The sequence below is a fragment of the Dreissena polymorpha genome, chromosome 6 (assembly GCF_020536995.1).
Source record: "Dreissena polymorpha isolate Duluth1 chromosome 6, UMN_Dpol_1.0, whole genome shotgun sequence".
Classification (NCBI taxonomy): Eukaryota; Metazoa; Mollusca; class Bivalvia; order Myida; family Dreissenidae; genus Dreissena; species Dreissena polymorpha.
The window spans coordinates 35404979-35424052 of record NC_068360.1 but is presented as its reverse complement, the minus strand read 5'-3'; the positions used below and the strand labels follow the sequence as shown (position 1 = coordinate 35424052).

Here is a 19074-nt window from a genome sequence, read left to right as displayed (position 1 = left end):
CCTGTATTATATGTGTTTTTGCAACATTTAAAAATGAATGTTTTGGGAACGTTTTATGCTCTTCTGGAACTCTGACTGTCGAAACTCTGTTTCCTTAAGTTGACTTCATTTGTCCGTTTCATATTGTGACTTAACGGAAATTAGAATAAGTCTAAACTTACCTATAAGAAAACAAGATAACGACTCCTCAGGGCCAATTTTGATAAAGTATTAATATACGCAAATATACGCAAACAACACAGACATTTTTGTAAGGTATAATATGTATGAATCATTTTTAAGACAAGCCTTGCACTTGAGTTTGCCATTTGATACCATGTAGCCAAATCTGTCATAATTATCGAATTTTGAAAAGATTAAATTCAAATCGACATATATCTTAGTTAATTAATCAAAACTACTAAGATATCAAAAAGTGCAGTCAAACCAATAACGAATAACACACGATAAGTGTATTAAATCTCATTAAAAAGCATAGGATCTATTGACTAAAAACTGTCAATTATTGATTACACCGGACAATCGCTCACTGCTGTAAATAAAGAGGGAAAGTAGTGTATAGCCTGTTTCATTGTATCAGTATCAAGTGCTATAAAGCGATACGCGTTATACGTTTTTGAATTCAAATATAATACTGGTTCATTCCAGACAAAAAGAACAAATTACGTCTATTCTACAAGAACAAGGCCGAAGCGATAGCGAAGATAATACTGAAAAACGGTACCGAACACATTTGAAATACGCTAGCTTATTCATTCTATTGGATTTTATTTTTCATCTTGTAGATGTTTTCTGATGATTATGCAAGCATAGAGATAATCTAAACGGAATCAATTTATGTAAGAATATGGGCTGTTGTACATTTGTTTAAATTTACGTTTTGAGAACCAATTATTTAGATGAACGCGCTTAAGGTACGTTATTTATAAATTAATTGCATTGTTTGCAGAATACAACTAGAAGAATTAAAGAAGACTGATACTGAACTTAAAATAAACCAATTAAACATTGTCAAAGACATTAATGAATTCATCACGACACCAGACGTTGAAGTAGACGAATGGGTTGACACAAGAGATATTCGGGTATACAAAAATTTATAACCGATTGAATATGTTTCTAACGTGTAGATTTAATATAATAATAACGTGTTGTAAAAAGTGTACGTTTGTGTACCGTAGATCGAATATCTAACGTGTATGTTTATCTTTAGCAAACGCCTGGTCGCCCGATTGCTATCGCTGTAGCATTATATTCCATAACCATATATTGGGAGTGCGATATTTTGGGAGATGACTCCTATTACCAACTTCATTTCAAAGAAGATTCTAGCGAGTCCGATTGGATAATTTGCGAGGAAAGTATATATCAAAATACATACAAACTTACTAACTTAAAATGCAATTATGGATATTTTTTCCGAGTTCGTGTCCATAATGATGTAAAAGAGGGTCCTTTTAGCGAAGTCAGTGAAGTAGTGCAAACATTCAACATTTCTTCGCCAGGGATGATTGTAAGCCGACCGCAGCATCAACAATCTTCTAGTGCCATGTAAATATAAGTAACATTAACTGAATTAAATCTATGTGACATTGACTACATTTTTGAAATGTATTTGCATCGTGTGTGGAATCTGAAAATGTAAATGAACTACACATTTGACTTATTTTTATCTTAACTGTAGGCAAGATGCGGTGGCAGTTGAAGAAGAAGAAGAGGACACTACTGAACCAATGACATTATGGAAAAACCTTCTAATGCAGTGTGTTAAGCCAGCGTTATTGATGATTAAAGATCACACAAACATGGAACAAAGAGAAAAGGAACGGTGTGATATCGTACAAACTATATTGTCATCCAACACAGGTATTTCTTTGAGTATATGATATGAATATATGATAATACAAGGCCTTTTATTGACTATAAGCTAAATCTAAGATTTTAAGAAAACCTTCTTATATACTGCCTGTTTAGTGCTACCTCTCCAAATTGATTAAGTGACTTAGTTACATAAGGTAATGACTAGCCTACATTCAATTCTGTTTCAGCATGTAGCAATACGTTTATGAACGGCCTGATCGTTTTGCTGGAAAAGCTACTGAAGGAAAAAGAGCATGTAACTGGTTATTATGCTATTCCCTGGAAAGCGAGAGATACAGCCGACAATCAAATAAAATTACAGTAGGAAACATTTTTGAATCGTAATGTGTTTTTTTTGCGATGGATATTATTTCTCTTCCTATCTTAACGAATCATGAACAAACCTTTACCAAGTAGATCTATGAAATGTAATGTATTTGTATGTCGAAGATGTTCTGTGTCATTGAATTCAGATACCAATCTTTTACCTAGCCGATTTTTATATAAATCCTTTGCAACCAAAACCCCAGACGTATTTTGGGGGGAAAACGTTGGTCTTGAAGCAAAACATAATATTATGTATTATCTCAAATATGTTTCAATGCAGATATGTTAGAAAGCAAAAAAGCAGATCATTGTCATTCCGTTAAATATTGCACATGTGTGCATAAATATCGTTTACCACTTCTTAACTATAAGAATACCATATCATATACGCGACTCTTTATTCACTTAAATGAACTTGTTTTAGTAAAAATTATTCTTTTAGTAAACTTTAAGGATGTTTAATACACATATGCAATTAGACATGGACAAAGCCAATTATTGTTTTAATAAAAGAACATTAAAGAGTCTTAAATGAGGACTTTTATACAAAACGATTGTAAAAGTAGTTGAAGACGTTTGTAATAATATAAAGCATATGTGTATTTAAAAAAAGTGATGACATAAGTTTAATTCTAGCATCAAGTATATATTATGGCATTTACATTACGGTATTTCCCCGACGTGTTGTATCGCTCAAGTTGATCGTGTGATAGTGTATGCCACGAGCCCACAGGGCTTATATATCTTATTAAGATGATACACAGCATTGAACGTAAAACCAACCAAAGAAGTGGTAGCATTCCGAACATAAAAGTGCCAATATATTTAATTACGCAAATATTCACAAGTTGTCGTGGCGTTATTATGATGTGTACATACATTAGGTTTGTCATGCTGTTTTGTAAGGAGACGTAATTCTCACTGGAATCCTTATCTCGTAATTTGTATTAAATACAAATGGTCTATTGTATTTTATACAAAAAATACGACATTCTTTCAGGCTTATCGTTTATAGGTATGTAATACAAATCTATATTGCTCGGTTCGAGGCTTTCCGGGTTTCAAGCATTGCAAGATATGTCTCAATATTTAACACTAGCCTTGTATAAATCTTAAAAGTGAATTATGTATATGCTATATTTCAATTATGTTTTACATTTATTTATAGTCGTTATTGATTACTCACCAAAACATCACTTTTAATAGACACATCAGTTTCATAGTTACATGTTTCTGTTGCAGAACATGTGAAAATAACGAAGTAGTTTTATCTGGGGTAACGAACGTAATAGCAGGGATGATAGCCTTTCTTGACATCAACAACAACATTGACCTAATAATGTGCGAGTACGAATGGAAGCGGGATTTTTTGCTACTGTGTCTGAATAACATGGATCTTCTTACGCTAAGGGTATGTTTGAATAAACATATATACATTTGTATTACCGCATATTATTTCACGTATTAACGGGAATTATTAAATTTTAATAGGAAAAATAATGGCACATTTTAATGTATACACTGCATGACGATACCGATTGCAATATATAAGAGTTAATATTGCATTTTGATTTGCCAACCTAAACATGATTGATGTTGCTACCATAGCATGATGTCATAAACCATATTAATTTAAATACTAAAATGATGAAGGATACATGTTTCGATACATTTTAACTGTACACAATATAGTTATTGATAGCGCAACCAATAGTTCTTTGCTGATTTGTGATAAAAGTACACATTTTATTATGAGTATTTTCTCTTAAATAAATAATAAATAATATCCATCTATTAAGTTTGATTAACAACATTAAGAACAGATATGCATGCTATATTGCAGTACATAGACATCCAAAAATGGTTAAAAGAACAAATAAATACCCAACAAGTTGTGGACCCAGCCGGAATCGAAACTCATCGGTTCAAACTACGATTCCCGTTCTCATGGGTTATTATGCAACACGTCGATGATCTATTTAAGGAGCATATACTTCATGTGCATGGTAAGAATTTAATGCTGATTAAAAGGCTTATCAGTCATTGTGTTTTGTTTTCGTTAAATGAGATTTCCGACCGATACGACTGATTTATTTTATTGACATATAAACTTATTGGCGTCGCACTGAAATGCGGCGACTAATATGTAATACGTTTTTTTTCGCTTATGGGAGGAATGTTATAACGGATCAATGTTTATATTTTTGTTGTCAGAATATCTTGCATAGTGGTGATTTTTTGTGTAAATTAGTGTAAATAAGGACTGCATTTGTGCCTATTACATTTACTACAACATTTATTGCCAATAATGCAAAGCTAATTGTTTTAATTAATAACTGATCACAGGGACTGGGCAATAATAAAAGATCACAGGGACTGGGCAAATACGCGAACCGGTGAAACTTTCTGGTTTTGTATTAAAACAAAACTTCTTTGTTCCACTATCCTAGCAACCACCTAGTTATTTATAAAGGCGCTATAGAGCGCGAAGCGCGACACGTATTATTTATTGTAATAATGAGTCTTGATAAAGGAAGCAGCCGCTTATCAATGAGGAGCACCACCACAGCACCCCAGTCTCATTACTATCAAGTCCTCCTACAGTTTTTTTTAAAAACCACATATAGAAGACCGCAGGCCTGACCCGTATCTTGCCAGTGGTATGGACCCTTTGGTATGGACCTTTAACCCCGCTCACTAACCAGCGTTTAAACTTCCGGGTTTGCATTTAAACCGACTATTAATAGCTTATTAATATCTTAGTTAGAAGGTGATTTTTCAAGCGGTTCCGTAGTGTAGTGGTTACACGCTCGCTTCACATGTGAGATGCCCAGGGTTCGAGCCCCAGTAGAATCTAATTATTTTATTTGTGTTCTATGTTAACTTTTTGTTTTGATGTAGATACTTTAGTTTAAATAAATATGTTGTTTTATTGTAACCATTTTTTGTTTTTATTATGCCCATGAAATATATGTGTGAGAGGGTGGGGGGTTCGTAAACACATTAAAACTTTTACAGTGTTTTCATATCAATGAGTACTCAACCCCTATCGTAAATGAGCTACGTAAGAATAAGTTCAGAATCATCTCCCCTTGAAGTTGAGAAAAATTTGAAATTACGCTTTCAAGATGAAGCAGATTTTTTAAAACCTACACAGTTCTGTTCCATTAATGAAAACTGCACACGGATGCCAGTAAAAAAAAGGAAACCAATATAAATAAAATGAACTATGAAATATTTGGGGGTAACAACACAAATTCATAGATAATGGTTATTTGGGAGTTATAACACAACGTCATAGGTAATGGATATTTGGGGGTTATATCACAAAATCATAGATAATGGTTATACCAGTATCTTTTTCTATTTTGTTTAAAATAATCGGCCAATATATTAATATTCCATGTAACTTCATTGAGTGCCTTTTACACTGAAATTCCCGACGCCCTTTGATGCTTTGCATCAAAACTTATCTTGTACTGTACTGTAACTAATGATATTTGGGTTATAAGAATTATTTAGTGACAACATTTTACTAATAATTGACAGAAATGACGGCCGCGTTACATTCAGGAGCTATCGGACAAGACCTGTCCCATATTACAAGTATGTTATTGAATCGCCATGATTATGAAAGTGGGATAGCGCATCTTAACAACGCATTACGGGACTATATTCACGACTTTGTGCACACTGTTTATAATGCTGACGGAGAAGCCGAACTAAATGTAAGAGACTTGTCAAATCATTTTAGCTTATGTGGGTTAGTTATGATATCTAAACACAACTGTTTGTTTGAGTAACGTATTTACACATGCTGTATAATAACTGTTGTTTGTTTTGATGATATTGTCTTATATAACAATAGATTGTGTGCCAAAAAGTGTACACGCATACCATAAACCTGTGTTACCCACGTGGCGAAATACCTGAAATACCCGACATCATCCGTCTTATTGTGTGCGTCCGCTTCGCATTTGAGGAATTAGCATGGCAACTCACAAACTTCAGGAATGTGAATTACATATGGCCGGATTGCAGCGAAAAAATAGAGGGCATACGGCTCTCTAACCCTGATCATTTTATGTTCAAAGAACACGAGTTTGTATGTTAACTTTAAGTATTTATGTGTTCGCTTTGTTGTTCGTATGTTGATCAAGTTAATTTCTCACATTTAAATAATATAATCATGTTGTTGAATTTCGCAGACACACGCAACACTGTGTCTACTTATCGAGCAGTTGAACCCAACATCAGATGAGTTAAATGACAGAAGCGGTCAGCTAAATTGGCTTGAACGTGTGAATAAATATCGAACAATTGTGGAACCAATAATTCAACTCAAAAGAGACGATGTTATTCGTTATGGATGTCACAGTCCTGCATCAGTCAGAAGAGCAAAGTATGTCGTAAAAATGCTTTCATTATTAACGGCACTGATTTATTTTCATAATACGTCGTCACAATTTTCATCAAATAAATATTGATCTGTTATATATGTTATTAAGATGTATGTGGAGTCGGGTCTTAGTGATGAAGCTTTTTCTTGAGGATGTTTGCACTGGAGAAACCCAAGAAAGTATAAGAATCAAGGACTGTATGCCTTTGTGGGCGGTATGTACACATTCCATATTACAACATATAATAATATATTCACAGCGCATTTAAAGAGGCTTCGTGTATCGTTAAAATCGTCTTTAAAAAACATTTTCCAAAAACGGTATCTTCTTAATTAAACCCTTAAGCGCGAGTTTGTAATAATTACGGTTTTGACTATCTTAAATTCTTATATAATTATAATAATTTGCACAGAACATTTAATAAATGTTATCAAATTAAATTAACCAAACTTATTGTTTTGAAATGACCAAAAGTAACTTCAATAAAATTTCAACTGTTTTAGGATAGTATACAACTATGATATTAATTACCGTAGTAATATCACGCCATATACATGATATGATTTTTTGTTAGTTATGGCCTGTCAAACGTTGCAAATTCAATGTTTGCATATGTGTGTGGTATATATGTTGTTTCCATTTTTGTGTGGTATAATTGCATATATATATTGTATAAATTCATATATATATGGTTAAATCATATATATGTATTGCATAACAAATATATGTTGTATAATTTCATATTTATGTTCGATATTTGCATATTATACCACACAAATATCAGAGTTATACCACATATATATCAAAATATAGCATACATATATAAACGTTCACAACATATATATGAAAATATCGAACATCAATATGAAATTATACAACATATATTTGTTATGCAATACATATATCGGATTTTACCATATATATATATATATATATATATATGAATTTATACAACATATATATGCAGCTATACCACACACAAATGGAAATATAGAACATACATATTCAAAAATGCCACATAAGTATGGAAACATTGAATTTCGCAACGTTTGACACGCCATAGTGAGTGTTCAAAACTGTACGTTAAGTTAATAATGTTTGACTTTGATGTATACGCTAACAATTTGACCAACTTTTTATCAATGTTTATTCTATTATTTGACTCAAACAAATATGTATATTTGGACCAAACCAGGTGTTATCACATTTAAATATTATTTTCATCTTTAACAAAAATACTCCGAAAACATCAATAAGAAACTGTAAAGAAACTGTGCGATAACTACTCGTTATTATTTTTCCGACTTGCATGCATGTTTTGTTGAAGGTCTGTTTGTAAAACGTGAATTACATACAGTTTCTGATAAATACAATTTGTACGACTTTATGGTGGTTTGGTTAATTTATTTATCAATTACTGTTTCTAATTTGTATCATTTTTCACGAAGATCAAAACTATGAATTTGTTAAAAAAAACTTATCTTGCATATATATATGCAAAAGTTGTATTTGCACTTTGACAAATATCTTGTCATAACGAATTGAAAAAGTGTAAGAATCTATTTGTTTCCAACACCATTGAAATAATTACTTCTTTGACAGAAAAACTGCCCAAAGGATTCGTAATACTTATAATGTATCTAAAAATGTTAGAATCATCCGTGTGGATATTAAAGTTATATGTTCGTTACGTGTTTTTAACAATGATTTGTTTGTTAATAAATCTTGAGCCAATCTTTTGTACACATGTTTACTTAATAATTTGAAATTTGAACAGTAATTTCAAAGAAAGATTTCCTGGTGGTACAAGAAGGGGAACTCAAGTTATGATCAAAAAGAAATCAAGGTGGTGTCGTCCATTTAAGAACTGGTAGTTTTGCCGTTTTATACACTTAATATTTAGAATTGGATATTTTTATAACGCAAAACTGTTCAAACATAAATATCTCAGGTATGAGTAAAGATTTTGATTCAAAAGCGTACATGTTATTATTTGACTATATTTTGTGCAAGCTCATGGTAAACTCCATAGTATCCATAATGCGTAAGCGTTTAAGTGATTATTTTGAAAGTAGCCCGAAATAAAAGAAACTTAATCTTAATGTAGCATCTTAAGCTTGATATTTTTGAAAATATCATCGCCGTAAATTTAAAGTACGCAAGTGCTTTCGAGAAATGTTAAATTAGAAAAAAAATAATGCAACATAATGCCGTCTTGTCTTCACATGAAGCTTACAAAAGCTGATAGCAAGTTGATTTACGTAATAAACGTTTATACGTGTATATAAAATAGTAAAACAGCAAAACTAAAAATGGCAAAGGCATTCTATAAAAGCTATACTTTTGAGACCTGTAAGGCTTTCAATTGTTATATCTTTTTTTAAAAATATCCATGTTGAAAAGAAAATTCATTTTACGAAACATGCTATAAATGATAATTTTCAATTTAGGTTAATTATATTAAAATGTTATATTGGTGTTTGAAAAATCAATAACTTAACAACTATAAGGTAATTTAACTATTGACAGATAATGGGTTTTCGTTTGCCTTCGTAGGGGTACTTTGGCGTGATTTTTGAGGTCGCTTTTCTTGTTCACCATTGGTTCAAATAGTTTTCATGTCAAGCTATCACATGTTTTGCTTCTAAGTCTTCACCTGTTTAAGGGTCATGTAAACAGTACACTTGGAGACTTTTCTAACGGCAACACTTTTCAAACTTGAATATTTAAGTAATGAGTTAAGATTTTGATTTAAAATTGCACATGTGATCATTTGACTATAATCTGTGCAAGATAATGATACAATCATTCATCCGTGACAATTTGGCGCTTTTGCACGTGGAGTAAGTGTGGTTTCATCTTTTTGCACGTGAAAATGGTGAAACGCGATATGATACTTATTTTATTTCGATTTCTTCATTTTAGGTGGGTTGATACTCCAGAAAAACATAAAATCAATTTAGAAATCAATATGTCTCGTATAAAATTTCAGGAGCGCAACAGCGCATTGGCATGTTGCAGGCTACCTTCCCCACGTGCTGAAGCATCTGATCGTCACGGATGAATGATTTTATGGTTTGCTTGCACATACTGAATTCAAATGATCACATGTACAATTTTAAATCAAAATATTTACTCATAACTGAGATATTTAAGTTTGAAACAGAAAAAAAATAATATGGCTCGTACGAATATTTATGAGCGCAATGTTTCAAGCCGGTCGGTCATTAAGACGTTTAGGTTTATGCGTTTTCCTTTTCACATTATTATTTTACGATGTTTCATTCTCACCACCACAACCACCATCATCACCATCATCACCATTATCATCATCATCATCAGCAGCAGCAGCAGCAGCAGCAGCATCATCATCAGCAGCAGCAGCATCATCATCATCATCATCATCATCATCATCATCATCATCATCATCATCATCATCATAATAATAATAATAATAATTAATTGATTAAAACCTTTAGATTTGATTTGTTTTGCATTATCAACAAGAAACCATTTATCATATAATATCATTTGTTTATTAAACAATTTATAAAGAATTGATATAATCATTGATTCATATTTTTATTATGTGTAATAGTTGGTACAACCTGTCGATACACCCCTTTGCTGTGTGCTAAAATGCTGCTTATTTATAACGATTTATTTAAGGCCATGTATATTCAGAAACGTACAGTTTGGGCGATGATATTACATACTTTAAATAACTCAATAAATATTATCATAATCAATAACTAATGCATCTGATTACGACAAATCGGTCCGTAAAATGATAATTAATAAATATCGATAAAATAACTATGCTTTTGTTACGATTTTCGTCGATAATTTTAAAAACACGTATGTTACTCAAATAACGTTTAAAAACACAGCTATGCCCTAAGCCTGAATGGTCTTTTTGTAACGCAAAGAATTTTGGTTCCAATATGGACGTTTCGAATGAAGTTTTAAACAATGTTGTTATTAGAATAATGTTGGTGCATCTTGAAAGACTGATTAGGAAAAGTATTGAATTACTACTCATCGAATTCCTGTGCGGTTGTGCACCTTGATAAATTATATTGGAAACAAGGTACGTTCGTGCGTAATTACTAGCGGATGAATTGACATCATTAACGATGGCTTTCGCTTAAATTGAAGCTGGTAAAGATCGATGTATAGTTTCTAACTTTCAAGATACATAATCAGTTGAAGATTAAATTTTTCATCCGAAAATCTTCCAATGAGTTTAAGATTCTTTACATTGAGGTTGTAATCATATAAGATGCGATTTCAATTAAGATCACACATTTTAGTGCATACTGGTTGACTGTCTTTTGCCAAACACATGCTAAACATTGCAATAATACGCGTGACATGTTTTTCCAATTTTCACACTATGAAAATGATAGAGACATTCCCTTCGTGGAGCCCAGTAATCACAAATTATGACGATAACCGCCTCCTCTTCGAAAATGTGCACCAAGACAAGTCATTTTTTAGAGCAAGAAGTACCACAAAACATAGGCAATTTAACTTAGTCTTCGTTTTGATCACGTGATTACCATCACTGGTAATTCTTAGTATCGCGTTGTTTCCAAAACAGATTGAAACCAAACGAGACTCTTTTCATTCAATATCGCTGCATATACATGTACATTGAAAGGCAATGCATTTAAATCAGAACTTTGGTGATCAGACACCAATTTTTACTTCATTACATACAACTGCCACCATTTTACTGCTATAATGAGTTTTACAACCATCTCCTTTTTCTCAATTTCTGCTAGGCTAATCTTAAGGGTGGCTGAAAGTTTTTGTTTTGATACTTGTTACATTTTTCAACCAATAGTCATCTCGTCTTTTAGTTCGTGAGAGGTCACAGAAAGTCTTACATTAATGCAGTGGAGTGTATGAAATACATGTTACGAGAACGTTGTCATTATATATCTTAAATGTGACAAATACATGTCTGCTTGTGAAAGTGTGAATGTGTGAAATAGAGCAAATACACGATTGAAAAATCTCTTCTAGTATGTTCGATAGCTAAAGTTACCTTGTTTGTCTTTGTGAATTTTATCAACAGTAAGTAAACTGGATGTGTGTCCAATGTTATGTTAATGGCGTATGAGTTTATGTGTAAAAGTGGTAAGTCGTTGGTGAAATTTCGCAATTAACATTTTAATCATGACGACGCGATCCATGCACGAATTATGTCGCATTCTAAAGGTCAAAGTCACATACAGTTTTGTATATTTAGGTTTTAGTGATACAAATGATATGTGTTCGGTCTACGTTTTTTTTGGATAACTTAGGTTACACAAGAAATGCCAAGTGTCGCGCGCATGAATCATGTCTCGCGCTCTCAGGACAAACGCACAATTGTAGAATTGGAAACTTGAAGTTTGATTCTATGTTTAAAACTCATGGTCAAAGTAGCCTATAACTTGTATATCTGTATTGTGAACGTAGATTTCCATGCTCGGCACATTTCATTACCGTTGTTAAGGGAGTGCATACTAAATTAGACGAAAACGACATCAGGATTGAACTAGCCGAATGATTATATATATTTATCAATGCCTTGAAATAATTGTAGGTGCTTGGTGAGGAAACCGACTTGAAAGATATAAAATCTTTTGCTGCGCTTGAAAAGTTCCTTCACATATGCAACACTGAAGATGTTAAAGATGCTATCGGGTAAGTGTATATTGTAAACTCAACGTTGTCGTTGTCTTTCATGCTGTAAATTGTCTTAAAAATATACGTAACCATATTCATACCTTGCATACTGTTTGCACTGTTATTAAATATTCTGTGGACGTATGGTCTGATATAAATTCTTACTAGAGAAAAAAACAATTCATAAACGTAATTGTAAGTTAGACGCACTATGTTTACAGTATATATATATATATATATATATATATATATATATATATATATATATATATATACTGTAAATATATATATATATATATATATATATATATATATATATATATATATATATATATATATATATATATTATATATATATAATGAATTACGTTTTAGTCCAATAGCATTTTCTGATATCAGATTAGGAAAAGTAAAACAGGAGACATACCAGAAGCAGCGCAACACATTTTTCTTTCACGTTGTGACCCAGTTGTGTTTTGCTGACGACGATTTGCCGACCGAAGAAGTTTTTGGAAAATTGCTAGATTATGTTACATGTACTGCAAAAAAAAGAACACTATACACGAGGGCCACGGGTGCATTTGATTCGATTGTTGATCTCGATCATGTCTTGAGATCGTACCTGCTGCAGATGATGCTGAACTCAAGGTTTCTAATCAGTTAACAATGTTGAATTGTTCATGTAGAAATATTGTATTCCCATTTGGTAATATGTGACACTTGTTATTTGCGTGTCACTACGTAAACAGACATTTAAATTATCAATTATCATTAAAAACATTGTAACATTTAACTGTCAACGAAATACTCTCGCTGAAAATGTGGCTGTCCATCCTATTTTAATTAAAATTTTCGAATATCTTAAACCGGTATTGAACACCCAAGACAAAATTAAACGCAAACACTTCTTCAATTAATATGCTAATTGATTCAACTACATGTATTCGCGTTTCACTCATACATTGTTTAGTATGGCTCTCTAAATAGCTACAAGACAAATTCTGAAAGATAGACGAATATGCATATTCTGTCAATACGGTTTCAGAAACTGTTGGGCAACATTAAGTAGAAACGGAACACATTTTGGACTCTTTCGAGACTTAGTAGCGACTTATTCGCTGTTTTATAATGTTTCTATGTATTTGAATTTCGAAGCCTGAAAGAAGCAATCTTCCAAAAACGCTATCTTACCGAAAGAAAATGGAATGAATTACTTATAGTTTGCATACAAAATGTATTCGACCCACAATACAATGCGTTGAGTGTGAAGGGTATATTAAAACATAAATATGTATTGTATTTTGGTCTCTATTATATTACAATATTAGCTTTGACGTAGCTTGTTATGGCTGTTCGCAGATGAACAGAAGAAAGCAAAGATTTTCATTTTTACAGAGTTTTTAAAGTAAAGCTATTGATCCATGACATGAGCCGAATTAACTATATTACGGTCTTAACTAATGGTTTGATTGTCAAAATTAGCAATTACACGTGTTCAATGATGAACATACTACTTACAATGGGAGTTAAACTACCAGTTGCCAAAGTATTTTCATTGGAGCTATGTCACCTCATATCTTGTGATTAAGGAAAACATGCAAATATGGTACAATACACTATATTGGCTATTATTTGTAATCCTCTCTGATCGTGTACATGAACACAGTGTGTGTATGTTTATTTTCATATCAGGTAAATAATATCTAGCAATAACAGTTTGATAGTTCAAGAATGATTCGAACTTCAAAATGAAATGCAAATAGTGACGTGAGTTATGTCATTATATTTGAACGTACACGTATAACACAATAACATAACTTAATCGTTACAGTTTGTTAGGAAAGAATTTGATATTATGTTAACCTTTATTTAACATTTACAAATATGTTGCTTCATTGATAGGCATTTCGTTTTGAATGTTTATAAATACATTTCACGCATCGTCTTCAAATGTTTCAATAGCGTGTTCTTAATAGACCTTCCATCTTTAAGAGTTGGTACCGGTAAATAACCCGACACCTAAGTTCATAATTACATTATAATAATATCTGTTACGAGTCCGCAAACTATGAGAAGCATTGAAACTCAACATATGTTATTTGTCTTGCAGCAAAAGGCAATACGTTTCCAATTATTTAAGACGGTACATTGAAGAAGTCAGTTTATGTGAAGAAGGCAAAAGAAAAGAGACGGTTGATATGTATGTGATGATTACACAATGTTGGGAGGTAATATAAACGACATTGAATATCGGGCAAATATACAAAACAATGCATAAAAACATGGACCTCAATCAAATAAAAACTAATTAAAACTGCAACTGCACCAGCAGGCGAGAAACCTTTTTATTGTATCATTTTTATTTAATCTAGTCCTAAATACAATCAAGGAACCAATTGCCAAAAGGTTAGACGAAAAGCAAATGTATCAGACAAAACACACGTATTTGACAAACGCACAAACATGAACCGAACTTGTGTCACCGTCTTGAAACAATTGATGCAAATGCATTTAAAAGAAGTGAATATGGAATGAAAAGACAAATTCACGATAAAGTCACTTGTCATTTCAAGAAATGATGTCATCAGACATTTCATGTATTTAATACTTGATTTGCTGTAATATTGTACAAAGAAATGTAAATCATATAAACAGTAAATTGGACATATTGAGTCGTAATTGTCTTGAACTTGCAAACGTATTTTAGATTTGGTTGTTTCACTTTTAGAATATACAGTTGCAACTTTTAAATCAAAATAATGAATCCAAATTGATACCTGTGCAGCATCTGCTAGAAAACACATTAAAAGTGATGAACACCCCTGCATCTCAGTATGATCTCTTGTTAGCAATTGCAACAACAAGAGCTTGTATACAAGTTGCAGCGCAGTGCCTTCAAAGATGCTACGCGCAAGACTGTAATATTGAAGCAATACCCGCTGAGGACGAAGGCATCATTCAGGTTACAAAGTCGCTATTTGATCATGGAGGAACACATTGGCCACGGTAAGCGTACTAACATGTTTACAATGCACCAATATAAAATTAACGTGCTTTTAAGTTCGGCATGTTTGTTTTAACTAAACAGACTGGGTGGACGATTGTACGCTTGTTTTGAGTTTGCCACCGAATGGTGCTATGTAGTAATCGCATTGTCTGTTCTTCCTTTTGTCCGTCCGTTTGACCGTTCATAAGTCCATCACACTTCTAGTGCGGAGGATAACTCTTGATGTATTGTGAGAATTCAAGAATGCAAATGAAACTTTATTTAATGAATGAGGGCTTTAAAGTGCAGTGCATAGTATGGGCACCTCAACTCTGTAATCAGATTTCAAATAATACTCCTCTTAAGTCAATTTTCTTGTGCAAAGAGCGATGTCCTTATCATAATAGATATTTTAATAAACTTCATATTCTGATATAAATAATTGAAGGAAGTACGAAGAAATACCATTTATTTTAAATATTTTGGAGTAATTGCTCTTTGCTTATTTTTCTATAGTCTGTTCCTTGAAATCGACTTAAAATCTGCAAGCATTTAATGTATGCAGATACATCTTTACATAATTGTAGGCAGTCTAAAAAGAAAATGCTTCGTACAAGCTCCCTTCTTCTCTTTTCAGTATAAAAATATTAAGAATTCTTTGTTAATTATTCATGTGCGGAAAAGTAAGAACATATTAAAAATATTTAAAACAAATCATTCATTGATCGTGACCTTGTAAGAAAGTGCATGGTTAAAGAACCATAGCTCTGCTTAATTATTTGGTAGATATAGCCCTTGTTATATTTTGTTTGCGCATAGTAAAGCTACAAACATTTTTTTTATGTGAGGCATTACTAAAAGTAATGAATGTATTTAATGTATTAGGAACTTGAGAAAGAGAGACACGAGTACACTGAGCTATTGTCATTTGTATATTGTCTTAAGCACTAAATAATTCCATTTGAATTGATATGACACTTGACTAAATATACACATAATATGGCATGAAGTTCAGTGTGCAAGAACGTGACAAACTCGCTCATGTTGTATAAGTAATTGTCCTTGTTTATTTTTACACAATTACAAAGTGTTATTTTTTAGTTTGTAGATCATATGTAAGATTGATCCAGTTTAAACTACACATAGTCACATACTGATAGATGACTTAGATATTAAGTGCATACAACAACAATTATGGAGTGCATGGAGTTACTAGTATTTGTTAATTGTCATATCTTCATAACATTTATCAATATAGCATTTGCCATAAAGTTTGATGTCAGGATCGGCCTTCTTGATCAACAAAATACTTCAACAAAAAGAGTGTCAGTACTTTTTTGCGAATGGGAATGATTGGGATAGGCGTAGGCATGCGAAACGGTTATAAAGCTTTTGAAGCGGTGTAAACTCGAGAGAGTACTATTCGTGTATTTACTACTTGAACCTACTTTAAGTCTTAAGATGTTGGATGCTGCTTCTAGAAAAAGCTTTTGTAATAAAAAGTTGAAATGAAAATGAATTAGAGTAATTTACATGTATTGTCATTAAACGTTCAAAATCTCAATGCAAACGGGATAAAACCTGGTAAGCGAGTATGCGCGATTTTTATTTCAGCATTTTGTTTTCTCAGTATTACACATTTACGTGCATATATTAATATATTACTATATTAAAATGAAAACAATAATTAATTGTTGTTTCTTCATTGCATTTCTAAACGATCGCGTTCCGCCGTTTTTACTCGTATATGTTGTAGGGCCTAAAATTGTGTCTATATGTGGTTTACAGTATTTCGATATTTAAAAGGCAAATTGCCTACAGTAAAATTTGATATGCCAGTCAAGTTATTACTTCAATCATCTTTTATATAAAGAAGTTTACTGATAGGTCAACGGTATATTTTTAAGAATACTTTTCAAGTTCACGAGTTGAAGTAAGCGTCGTCAATAAATATTGGAATACTGAAAGCTTTATTTAAAAAAAATACGTGTCATACTCTCATATCTCATATACTGAACTGTAGGGCTTACTTGGTAAGACTGTTTTGTCGACGGTACGGTGTAGATGTGTATCAGCGTTTAGCATCCAAATCGTTGCTTCAATGGCTTGCTATTGATGGCATGGACCAAAGGGTAAGAGCCTCTTGACTTATCTCTGAATATAAGTGCAATAAGAACATATCACAACTAAAGCTTTATTCGAACATAAACGGACATTAAATGTCGGACAAACTGTATATAAATAGTAAAACCTAATAATAAATTATCGTTTTACTCATCCTACAATGACAATGCTTGACTTTACGTTTATATGTTTGCAGAAAGAGGTTTGTGACAGATATATTACAGGTGGTGAGGTGTACATAGAAATCAGAGAGACAGTGTCAAGAACTGTTCTTGGCGAAGACATTAAAACACTAGACGAGTTACTCCATGTGAGTTGTTGTTAAATGATTATTGCGACAGTATACTTAAAAACATAAAACGGCCATTTGTACACATGTATTAATATTAAAATGCTACGTTTATACCATTCTGACAGACCGTTTTTCATAAAATAGCTGACATTGTACACACATACAATAATACAACGTTTTAATTTATATATTTATTATGATGCTAAATGTAATTTAACAATTCATAAGTACAGAAGGTTCGCGAAAGAGGTGAGCCAGTGGAGACGTTCATTCAACTGGCCATACACCGAGAGATTACATGTTCAAAAGTACGGCTATCAGGACGTGAACATACGAATGTAAGATTCTTACATGCAATATTTAAAATAGCGTTTCATATAGTTTTTAAAGCTAGACTTATTAATATAGTTTTCAACTATATTCTGCTTTTATATATACTATATGATTGCATATTGCAATTATGACCTAGGGCAAAATAAAACATTGTTTATTGAACGTGATTACCTCTGTAAATTTCCGATGTGTATCTTTAGAAATTTCGTATGGAATTTATTTATTATGACAATCAAAATTACTAATAATTGCTTATAAGGGTATCATTTGCTGGAATCCACTAAAGCATCCATTTTCTATTGAAAAGTGTTCACTTGTTGTTTTACCAGGGTTTGCCGAAATTAATCAAATATCTCGAAGGTGCAAGCATAATTAAAAACAAGGTAAATATGCAAACAACATTTGTTGTGTCTTGTCAACTGACTGCTTAAATTTCATTTCCTACATCAATATTATCAGTCGAGCCATTTACTATTGTTGGCTAAACATTATTTCTAACAAATAGGGACTGATTGTAAAATTAGTAAACAATGAACTGCAACCGGACATCCTGAAGATGACGCCAGAATGTGATATGATGACTCAAGGATTGCAGTGTTTGCTGGCACATTTCTATTTTGTTGTGTCCAATCTTCAAGTAGCATCGACGCTTCTTGACCCATTAATTGTGCTCACTAATGGAAATCCCATCATACAGGTAATAATTAAGAACAATAATACTCTTTAAACAATCGTATATAGAAAACAGAACCGAATTGAACATATTAATGTTGTATACGTATTTAAATATACCATGTTTTGATGCTCTCTGGATAGTGGAAGAAATTAAGCAATACATTTTTCCGTTTGTCTTCACCTTCGTCCCGAAACGTGTGTTTTCAATTTATCTCGCTGTGTGAATAGTGCTGAAACTGTCAAAGCATAATATCATTAATATGATGCTGAGTGTAAATAAACAAACTATTTGCTATTTCCAGTTTTTGAATAATTAAAGCCTATAATATTATAATATATATAAGGTCCACACTAGTGGGTGATCAAATAGCTGGTTAGATGCTTGAACTCAAACTGTC

General features: G+C 32.3%; 1 protein-coding gene across 1 annotated transcript in view; it reads left to right on the top strand.

Annotated features, from left to right (window-relative positions):
* LOC127834687 (E3 ubiquitin-protein ligase RNF213-like) overlaps positions 1-19074 on the top strand; it is an 87149-nt gene that overhangs the window by 53379 nt on the left and 14696 nt on the right. The window contains exons 7-26 of the mRNA XM_052360711.1: positions 649-720; positions 950-1085; positions 1214-1551; positions 1685-1866; positions 2049-2181; positions 3430-3598; positions 4031-4193; positions 5737-5915; positions 6056-6292; positions 6396-6589; positions 6696-6801; positions 12184-12284; positions 12666-12914; positions 14377-14494; positions 14995-15272; positions 17276-17384; positions 17573-17686; positions 17902-18006; positions 18331-18384; positions 18507-18698. Of these exons, the coding sequence (XP_052216671.1) occupies positions 649-720; positions 950-1085; positions 1214-1551; positions 1685-1866; positions 2049-2181; positions 3430-3598; positions 4031-4193; positions 5737-5915; positions 6056-6292; positions 6396-6589; positions 6696-6801; positions 12184-12284; positions 12666-12914; positions 14377-14494; positions 14995-15272; positions 17276-17384; positions 17573-17686; positions 17902-18006; positions 18331-18384; positions 18507-18698 (3229 nt within the window). The remainder of the gene's footprint in view (positions 1-648; positions 721-949; positions 1086-1213; positions 1552-1684; positions 1867-2048; positions 2182-3429; positions 3599-4030; positions 4194-5736; positions 5916-6055; positions 6293-6395; positions 6590-6695; positions 6802-12183; positions 12285-12665; positions 12915-14376; positions 14495-14994; positions 15273-17275; positions 17385-17572; positions 17687-17901; positions 18007-18330; positions 18385-18506; positions 18699-19074) is intronic.